The sequence below is a fragment of the Mangifera indica genome, chromosome 4 (assembly GCF_011075055.1).
Source record: "Mangifera indica cultivar Alphonso chromosome 4, CATAS_Mindica_2.1, whole genome shotgun sequence".
Lineage (NCBI taxonomy): Eukaryota > Viridiplantae > Streptophyta > Magnoliopsida > Sapindales > Anacardiaceae > Mangifera > Mangifera indica.
Window position 1 is genome coordinate 10054484 of NC_058140.1, and position 10989 is coordinate 10065472.

The 10989-nt window shown below is 36.9% G+C and overlaps 1 protein-coding gene across 5 annotated transcripts in view; it reads right to left on the reverse strand.

Moving 5' to 3' along the window:
* Positions 1-10508, reverse strand: part of LOC123214417 (transcription initiation factor TFIID subunit 1-like) — a 36115-nt gene extending 25607 nt beyond the window's left edge. Inside the window, exons 1-8 of one of the 5 annotated variants that reach the window (XM_044634166.1) lie at positions 10354-10508; positions 9726-9791; positions 9312-9418; positions 8995-9057; positions 8828-8873; positions 6975-7232; positions 346-467; positions 82-250 (exon numbers count right to left, since the gene is read on the reverse strand). In XM_044634166.1, the coding sequence (XP_044490101.1) occupies positions 82-250; positions 346-467; positions 6975-7232; positions 8828-8873; positions 8995-9057; positions 9312-9418; positions 9726-9774 (814 nt within the window). In that variant the 5' untranslated portion in view covers positions 9775-9791; positions 10354-10508. Of the gene's footprint in view, positions 1-81; positions 254-345; positions 468-6974; positions 7233-8827; positions 8874-8994; positions 9058-9311; positions 9419-9725; positions 9792-10181; positions 10202-10353 lie in introns of those variants that run through there. The other 4 variants (XM_044634164.1, XM_044634165.1, XM_044634168.1 and 1 more) reach the window with 4 other exon arrangements.
* Positions 10509-10989: the final 481 nt, after the last annotated feature.

Sequence of the window (10989 nt, forward strand, 5' to 3'; positions counted from 1 at the left end):
AACTAACCAAAAACAAAAAACTCCACCTTCAACAGACAATTGAGACCTGGAAACTTACAGTGAGGAAATATGACAACATACCTTTATGAATGGAATATCTTTGTTCTCTTTTCTCCCGTTTCTTCAAAGGCTCATGAATACCAAATATTTCAGAGAACCGTAAGATAACCATTCCATCTTCTACACACAAAACTGGTAGTGGTGCAGAACCTTGGCCATCCAATGACTCTTCCAAAATATCAGCCACCTCCTGCTAGTTTTTACCAATAACAAAATGAAAAGGTAGAAAAGGAAAAATAATAATAATAATAATAATAACAAAAGGAAAACACATAGCAAACTGACCTCAAAATGATCTTCTACCCTGTCCACCATAGCTTCTTCAGTATCAAAAGATCCAACTTGAAGATCATCCTCAGGAGATTTTTCTCCTTCTGGAACTGCTTTAACACACTCATCCTGCTCACCTGAAAGGGTGATCCTGAACTTTTTCAAAATCAAACTGGCAAGATATAAAAGGTTGCATGGTAAAACAACCAAGTGTTCTAAATGTAATGATTATTGAATTTTCAAAAACCATGGAACCCTGATCTGCACAGAAAATTCACAGCCAAAACCTGAAGCAGCTTGTCCCCCTGTCTTCTGCTCCTAATCGAGTCTATGAAATAACCTTGAGAAAAATATTCTATATTAAAAAGTGAATTTACATCAATACTTATATGAATTTCTAAATCCTAGAGTAGGAAATAGTATATGTACTTTCCTAGTTTTACTAAGATACAATCTACTTAATTATCCCTAATTATATCCTTCCTAATTTAGAGATACAACTCATATACAACTCAACACTCCCCCTCAAGCTGGAGCATACAAATCATATGCACCAAGTTTGTTACAAATGAATTCAATACGAGGACTCCTAAGAGACTTAGTAAGGATATCTGCAAGCTGATCATTAGAGCTGACATGGTTGGTAGTTATACACCCTGATAAAATCTTTTCTCAAATTAAATGGCAATCTATTTCTATATGTTTCGTTCTCTCATGGAATACTGGATTAGAAGCAATATGAAGTGCTGCTTGGTTATCACACAATAGCTTCATTTGTGATATATCTGCAAATTTTAACTCTTGAACCAATTGTTTCAACCATACAAGCTCACAGGTAGCCAATGTCATAGCGCGATATTCTGCCTCTGCACTTGATCTAGCCACAACATCTTGCTTTTTACTTTTCCATGAAACCAAGTTACCACCAACAAGAATACAATATCCAGAAGTCGAGCGCCTATCAAACGGAGATCCTACCCAATCAGCATCAGAATATCCAACAATCTGAGTATGACCTTTATCTTCATAGAGTAATCCTTTTCTTGGTGCTTTCTTAATGTATCTCAGGATCTGAATAGCTGCATCCCAATGAGAATCGCATGGAGATTGAAGAAATTGACTGACAACACTAACTGGAAAAGAGATATCTGGTCTTGTGATAGTCAAATAGTTGAGTTTACCTACTAACCTCCGATATTTCCCAGGGTCTACAAGTGGCTCCCCCTGTCCTGGCACAAGTCTAGTATTAGGGTCCATAGGAGAATCAATAGGTTTATCAATAGGTTTACAATCCAACATCCCAGTCTCCTCCAAAATATCCAAAGCATACTTCCTCTGAGAGATAATAATACCTGTCTTAGACTGAGCAACTTCTATCCAAAGAAAGTATTTAAGTGTTCCCAAGTCTTTGGTCTGGAAATGATTAAATAGATGTTGTTTTACTTGATTGATACCCTCCTGATCATCACTAGTGATAACAATATCGTCGACATAAACAACTAGATAAATGCACTTTCCTCGCAACGTGTGTTTGTAAAATACAGAATGATCCGACTTACATCGAGTCATACCAAATTCTTGAATAACTGTACTAAAGCGTCCAAACCAGGCACGTGGAGATTGTTTTAGGCCATATAGTGAGCGTCGAAGTTTACAAACCAAATCAGACTCCCCCTGAGCAACAAAACCAGGCGGTTGCTCCATATATATCTCCTCCTGAAGCTCACCATGAAGAAAGGCATTTTTGATGTCTAACTAAAACAAGGGCCAATGACGAATGGCAACCATAGATAAGAATAACCGAACGGAGGACATCTTAGCCACTGGAGAAAATGTGTCACCATAATCCAAACCATAGACCTGAGTATAACCTTTAGCGACCAACCGGGCCTTGAGACGATCAATAGTACTAGTAGGACCAGTCTTGACTGTGTAAACCCAACGACAGCCGATAGTGGAATAACCCGGAGGTAATTTCACCAATTTCCAAGTACCATTATGATGTAATGCAGTCATTTCATCCACCATTGCTTGCCTCCAACCTAGATTAGAAAGAGCCTCACGAATAGATTTAGGAACTGAAATGGAGGATAAAGAGGACACAAAGGCATAATATGGTGAGGATAAACGGTGATAACTAAGAAAAGTTTAAATAGGATGAGGATTACAAGAAGATCGTACAGCTTTACGGATAGCAATAGGAAATTGGTCATCAGGATGTAGGACCTCAGCCGGGCTAGAGGCGGCAGCAGAAAGTGAGTCAACAGGAGCCGTTGGAGCAATAGAAGTGATATTAGTACCTGCAGGAGAGTCAATAATCGGGGAAACGGGTGCTAAATCTTGTGTGAGGGTAGACTGTGGAACGACTGTAGGATGAACATCAAAAGTAGGAATAAAAGTAGGTAATGGAAGACTCTCAGTGATAGGAGATTGGGTTTCAGATGAAGAGAAGTAAGGAGAAGACTCAAAGAAAGTAACACTAGTACATATAAAGTAACGACGTGTCGTAGGAGAGTAACATTTATAACCTTTCTGAAGACGAGAGTAACCAAGAAATATACATTTGATAGACCGAGCAGATAGTTTATCAAGACCTGGGGAAAGGTTATGTACAAAACATGTGCAACCAAAGACACGTGGAGGGATAGTGTATAAAAGGCCAGTAGGGAAGAGAATTGAATGTGGAATCTGATTTTGCAATACTAAGGAGGGCATCCGATTAATGAGATAGCAAGCAATAAGAACTGCATCAGCCCAAAAAGGTAGAGGAGCATGTGAATGTAATAATAATGTACAAGCTGTTTCAATGAGGTGTCTATTTTTGCGCTCAACAACCCCATTTTGTTGTGGAGTGTAAGCACAAGAAGACTGGTGAAGAATCCCTTGAGAAGACATGAAATTTGTGAAAGAAGTGGAAAAATATTCACTCGCATTATCACTACGTAATGTGCGTATAGAAGAATTAAATTGTGTTTTAACTTCGGCACAAAATGACTGAAAATGAGAAAATAACTCAGATCGACTTTTCATTAAAAATATCCACATGCAACGCGAATAATCATCAATGAATGTCACAAAATATTGAAAATTTAAAGTAGACTTGACTCGACAAGAACCCCACACATCGGAGTGAACTAACTCAAAAGGAGACGAAGCTCGATTATTGACACGCCTTGGGAAGGAACTACGAGACTGCTTCCCAAGTTGACAAGACTCACACTCAAGAGATGACAAACTAGATAAATGAGGGACCATCTTCTGAAGCTTGGAGAGACTAGGATGCCCCAAACGATTATGAAGAAGAGTTGGAAACTCAATAGTAGTGCAAGCAGCGGAAGAAGGAAGGGACAAGTGATAAAGCCCTTGTGACTCACATCCTGTGCCAATCATCTTGCCCAAACTTCGATCTTGTATAACAAAGACATCATTAGTAAATGTAATGGAACAATTCAAGGCTCGTGTTAATTTACTAACGGAAACGAGATTAAATGGGCAATTAGGAAGATAAAGAACCGAATCTAAAGAGAGATTTGGTAATGGATTAGCATGTCCTACGGCTTTAACTATAGATTTTGTGCCATCCGCTAGTGTGACAGAAGAAAAAGATTTGGAATGATTAAAATGTGAAAATAAACTAGAGTTACCAGAAATATGATCTGAGGCACCTGAATCTAGGACCCAAGGTCCTAGAGTGGAGGATTGTGATAGGCAAGCAATCGAATTACCAGACTGGGCAAAGGAAGCAACAGAGGATTGAGATGACTGTTTCGTCGTCTGGTACTGAAGGTATTCTTCATAATCAGCTCCAGTGAGAGTAACTGACTGAGGAACTGATTGAGACTGTCTTGCTGAAATCTCTGAATGATGATCAAGAGGAGCTGATTGAGGGACTGATTGTGCAACATTGACATTGTGTGTAGGTCTCCCATGTAGCTTATAACATTTGTCTCGAGTATGCCCCCATTTATTACAGTAATTGCATCTTGGACGACCGCCTCTACTCCCACGGTCACTTGACTCTCTAGAGTGGTTTGGAGATCGAGAGACTAGGGCAGCAGAATCTGTAACAGTGGGTCCTGTGGTAGAGGAAACTCTGAGCAGACGAGCAAATACATCATCCAATGTTGGAATGGTTGCACTTCCCAAGATTTGATCTCTAACAGGAGCAAGATCTGGATTAATTGCAGTGAGAGTTAAGACCATAAAAAACTTATCACGTTGTGCTAAATCCTCAGCTACACTCTTCCTGACAGGTAAAATAGCATTAAATTCAACTTTCAAAGATGACATCCACCGCAGGAAGTCTGGTATACTCATATCTTGTTGTTTCAGATTAACCATATTAGAGACAACCGAATATAACCGTTGAACATCATTAGTGTAAAGCAATTTGGCTTGATTCCAAATATCAACACATGTTCTATAAGCTTTGTAAATAGGGTAGAGAAATGGATCAATAGATTGCCATAGCAGACTACACAATAATGCATCAGTTTTGACCCAACTACCTTTATTTATATCAGTTTCTGTCAAATCAGTAGCTCGAACGGTCAAATGGTCTTCTAAACCTTGTCCTGTAAACCATAACTCTATAGATGCAGCCCATGACGTATAATTAATACTTCCTAATAATTTTTCAGTAGTAATAACAGGAAGGGAGAGAAATGGAGTAAATGCACCTGATTTTGAAGATCCTTCACTGGCCATTAATAAAAGAAAATTAACAAAATCAACACTGTGGGACTGTTCCGGCGAACGACGACGGCGACGAACAGCGAAGAGACTATGAGTTGATTACTCGTCGGAATATTCCAAGTTCAACAGTGCCGGTAGTGTAGCATAACGCGTGCCGGGAAAGCAGATCGGAGATGATAATCCGAGATAGAAACAGCTGGAGCGTGACGCCAATTCCGATGATCGATGATGATGAAGTCACCACAGACAGACTCGCCGGCGTCTTCTGAGAGGACTGGAAGAGGCGGTGTCGATGCACGCTCGTCAGAGAACCAGATCGACGATGGAGGTAGTCAGACGTCTGCTCGGCGCGTGATGGCGCGTGAATCGACGGATGACGGCTCTCTTTTCAGGGAATTGTCGGTGAAGTCGTACCGATCACAATGGTGTAGACACGGCCACCGAAAAAGGACAGAAACACGATGGTCGGAAAAGAACGTCGGAAAAGTTCACCGGAAAATAAACCAAGGTTACCGGAAAAATTTTGAAAGCCTAAATTGGCTCTGATACCATATGAAATAACCTTGAGAAAAATATTCTATATTGAAAAGTGAATTTACATCAATACTTATATGAATTTCTAAATCCTAGAGTAGGAAATAGTATATGTACTTTCCTAGTTTTACTAAGATACAATCTCCTTAATTATCCCTAATTATATCCTTAATTATCTCTAATTATATCCTTCCTAATTTAGAGATACAACTCATATACAACTCAACAGAGTCAAATTCTTATTCCACTTGAATGAACTTGCTTAAGTACATTATCTATAAATATTTAAATAATATAATGATTTTAAGAAATAACAAACAAGCAGCAAGCATACTTAAAAATGTGGAGTGGAAATCACTTTAAACATTCGGCAATGTAACAACCTAACTAGCCAGCCAATGATTCTAGTATGCATGAGAAAAAGTTATATTTGTTGAACCAACTCCTATATAACAATCCCCAACTTAATATTTACTGTAAGGATGAAAATTTTGTTGAGTCGTTTCACACCACTCACGCATTTCAATCTGAACAATATTAGGTTCAAGAAAAGATGAATGACATTCCTTTCAGACCCAAACAAACCACGTATCCCAAATTAAATGCTATACATAGGCTTGAGCAATTTGACAAGTGAAACAGTCTGCTCAAGCAGTGTGTTTGAAAATAAACATAGAGCATAAAATATGATCTATGTTGAATTATGTTATAGATTTGAAAATTAGTAAATGTGTTTGTAACCCAACTCAACTAACATATAATGGGATGACTTGGAGGCCCTGGAAGCTAATCACTCCATAGAAAGATACAGCACGTGAAAACAGGAGTAGTTTGTCTGAACTGATAATCTAAATAAACCTACTTTATATAGTTAATCCGGTTAGCTCAAGTTGTGAATGAAAATATATATTAGCACTGATTATCAGTTATGATCTTATAATTCAGTAAGGATATTTGAAGATGGTTTTATGTGGAAACTATCAGCATCATGGTACTGCAGCAATAATAACAATGACCAGCAACAAAAATTCATAATAATAATCGGGATGTAAGTGAACCCTGTGAAACTACAGAAGTTAAAAGATGAACAATAGACTATCAATTTTTAAGACAGGACAACATATGTCAAAATCTTGATGAGGTTTAGACGAAGAAAATATCTAATATCAGATCACTGTAATACAATAAAAGCCCCCCAACTAACAAAGTGAAGATATGGAGTTAAAATTTGTCTTATCCCATATTAAACCTGATAATGATATAGTTTTCTTTTATGGAGTTAAAATTTGTTTTATCCCATATTAAACCTGATAATGATATAGTTTTCTTTTTTATAACCAATATATACATCAAATTCTAGCAGTCAACCCAAAAACTAAAATTAAAAATAATAAACCAGGAAAATATCAATTAACCTGACAAAGATATGGTAGAAACTTCAGTTTCTCTATCCACTACCTCCTGTTCATTTTCAGCTTCATCATCCTCATCATAATTTTCATCATCAAACAGAGAAGTTGTAGGCTTCAAAGTAGCCAGAGAAACTTCAGCAGAAAAGTATTCCTTTTTTGGTAACAAGTGGTCCTCCTCACTGACGGCTTCAGTCTCTGGTCCCTCATACTGCTCATCAATATCTTCATAATCAATGGCATCTTCAGCTTTTTCATCATAATCTAGCAGTAGAAATCCAAATTTAACTTGTAATCAGAATATAAGGCCACATACAGATGACACTTAAAGCTATGAATTAATGCAAAGTTCAAGAAGACAGTTCAATAATCTAAAGGCTAATTACCTCATCTCTCCAGCCAAAAGAAAATCAGACATGTAAAACTGTAAAAGTAGATTTAATTTTTTAATTGATAAGTAAAAATAAAAAGCAAGGATTACAAATAGAAGGTGGAAGAAAAATGGAAAAATTACAGTCAAAATGGGCTAGGAAAATAGCAGTAATCAGGGAATGCTTCTTCATAAAGGCCTTGAAGGCTCAAACAATACAATTACGATATAGTAGTTGAACATCAATCACCTTTGACCTTCAATTAAAATTGTGATCACGTAGTCCTTCAACTCTTTGGTTAAGACTAGGGTTTCTTGATGTTAGTTGATGGACAAAAGAATGAATTTCAGGTTTTCTCTTCCAGACTAAAATAAAATGGAAGTGTGCAACCAATGTCATTAAACTCTCATTATCTCTTTCCTATTGGTGCAAATTGTCGATCAGGTGATTCTTCACAAGCATATTCTGGCATTTGTAACGCCATCCTTTATTTAATGGATGGTAATTCTGTTTACAGAAGCCCTTGGTATCAACTAAAAGGTCAATGGTTCTCTCACTCTTTGGATTCATCTTTGGACCCAGGTGTTTAACGGTTGCCTTAAACACTGTCCACAAAAAATTGTTTTACAAATGGTAACTTAACTTTTAAGCATCAACACCAATGTATAAGGTTATGGAATGGCAAGCCATACAATTTTTTTATTGCTTAGTAAAATTTCCAGTATGCATCTGTTAGGTCCCAGATATACGTCACCCGAAAGAAGAGAGCAGAAGGGAGTGGGACACGTGGCAACAGCAGGCTCAACAACAAATTAGTGCATGCAGATACACCTGGCAGTACAAGATAGGAGCAGATGGCATGCACACAGCTTCCAGGACCACCAACAGAAAGCAAGGCACTGGGTAACAACAAAAAGGCGGAGGGATTGTGCGGAAAAACATCTGCTCCAATCTTGTACTGCCAGGTGTATCCGCATGCACTAATTTGTTGTTGAGCCTGCTGTTGCCATGTGTCCCACTCCCTTGTGCTCTCTTCTTTCAGGTGACATATCCGGGACCTAATAGTATCCAATCATGTTGTAACGAGCAACATAACTTCAAGTCTGCTGATATCCAAGTCATTCTAGCATAACAGACCATTAAAATAATACAAGCAGGAAAGTGTTAGTTTGACTTAAATTTCCTTTATATATATAATAAGCACCTGAGTCCCCAATCACTTCTAAAACAGCAACAGAACAGAACCGAATAAAACCATTAGCAAAAAGGTGACCATCCAGAGGATATCCAAATAAAAGCAGTCTTTTGCGTATACTGAACTCAGTTCGTCGAGTGAAACAGTGTACAACAAGCAATAACCACTAAATGTGTTTCGAAATGATTAAATGTTGAAAACAACAAAAACAAATTGCTAGTTAGCAGTGGAAACAAAGATACTAACAACATCAAACATTGCATGAGAGAGATTTTCCTGGCAGACAACATCACCTTGATCAGCAGGATCAGCTGGAGTTTGAGGTGAATTTACTGACAACTGAAAAAATTAAACAACCTCATTAAGTGTAACACCAATAAAAAAATCAAGGGCATCCATTAGAAGTTCTGTAAAATATAGAGAACAATAAAGCCAAAACACAAGAATATGATTTCCATACATCTATATCTGTGAGAGATGAACCCAGCTTGTCAGCCAATGCAGCAAGATGCTCCTTTGCATCCTGCAAAGGTAATTGTATTCTAATAATTAGTGCAATCACACAGATAAAAAACAAAAAACATAGAAAATCAACTTTAAAAGAAACAATGGATCCAAATTTGCAATAAATTTACCCCCACCAACAACTTGAAAGACCTATAAGATGACTGAGTGTGTTATGTTAATATCAAAGCTTGTATACATCAGGAAAGTTATTACCACCATTTATTTTAACATATCATGATAAAATGCATGCAAGGAAAGGTTAAAAATCACCTCATCAAGGTAATCAACATCCAGATCACCCGAATTGTCAACATTGCCAAACATAAATCCCAACAGCCGGTTACCCCCATTAACATCCTCATATTCCTCCTCATCATCTGCCAATTTAAAAATATACGTAAGGTTTAAAAACAAGCGCTATATCAAATAAAAGCAAAATACTATAGGTTTCCTAACATGCACAAAATTACAATGCATAAAAATGCCAACCTTTTGATGGCCAGATCACAGAATTATGCACCCATGCCATAGAATCATAAATTTTACTCTAAACTTAGTTTTCCATACCTCTACTTATTTCCCCACATTACTGTGAACTTCATGCCTACCATCAAGCTAACAAGAAAGTGGCATAATATACTAGGTAACATTTAAATATTTTAATACTTGGGGCAATCAACTCACCTTCATCCCGACCATCCTTCGAACCACTGCCAGACTCGGAACCACCCATTTATTATAACAAAAGCTCTGCACAACAATAACAGTAACAGTGAAACACATGATTAACAAAAGACAGGATTTTAAACATTTTGCTTAGAATCCAAAATGAGAATTAAAAAACAGTTAAAATTTTTCAAATCCCTCTAATTTGAGGGTACAATCAATTCTCAACTAATCAAACCCTAGAACGAACAAAATCATATTAACTAAATGATATACCTCACATTATGCTCCCAATTACTTCTATACTAAAACATAAATATAATCTACACAACAATTAACGCTCACTCTATCGTTTTACAAGTAATTAACATCCAATTCATAATGACACATCAAAACCCTAACCATAACAAAATTCTCTATTCTAAACCATAGAAGAAAACTTAACTCAAAACCATAAAAAGCAAGAAACTTTACCATTCGAAACCCGAAACAGCAACTAGCTTAATGATTTTAAACCAACTAATTAGACTTAATTGACTTTTCCTCTTTCAATAAATACATGATTATTTAGCAGCAAACAAAAATAACATCTTAGAGTAAATGCAAATGCGCAAAAAGATCAAAATATTTCTGAACGGCCACTGACCCCCAGAGCTTCGGCGAGGCATGTTGACTAGCAGCGGCTGGTAAATAAGAAGAGAAAAAAATTTCTAGAGTTGTTTGAGCGTTAGCCATCTACATCGGTGGGAACCCTTAAGGTCAGTTCATAGAATCATGCTGGTGATCCGGTGTGGTCAGAACCACTGGGATACTGACGTGTTAATATAATGCTCGTCCGATTTTGTTCAGAGCCTGTGATTGTGAAAGATAATGCTTGACGCAAGGGGACACCTTGGTCGTACACGATTCGCGCCCAAACTTTGATAAAATGAAACCTTTTAGTCTTAGAGTTCAAAAAGTACATTTTTTAACCTATCAATTAAATGTGTTAATATAACGATTAAATTTTTTCCAAATTTATTGAAAAGATTAAAATGCTTTTTGTATTTATTGAAGTTAACTAATAGATTGCCTCCAAAAAATTTATAAAATTTTTATTCATTATTGATTAATAATTATAAAAAAAATTTATAAAATATCGTCAATAAGACTATTCCTCTTTTATTATTGTCACTCGTATGTTGTCGCCAAATAACCTTATGTCATTGTCACCTATGCATTGTTGCCAACAAATTATTGATTGATTTGTTGCTTCTTGTTTAGATTTATTATTGACAAGCTC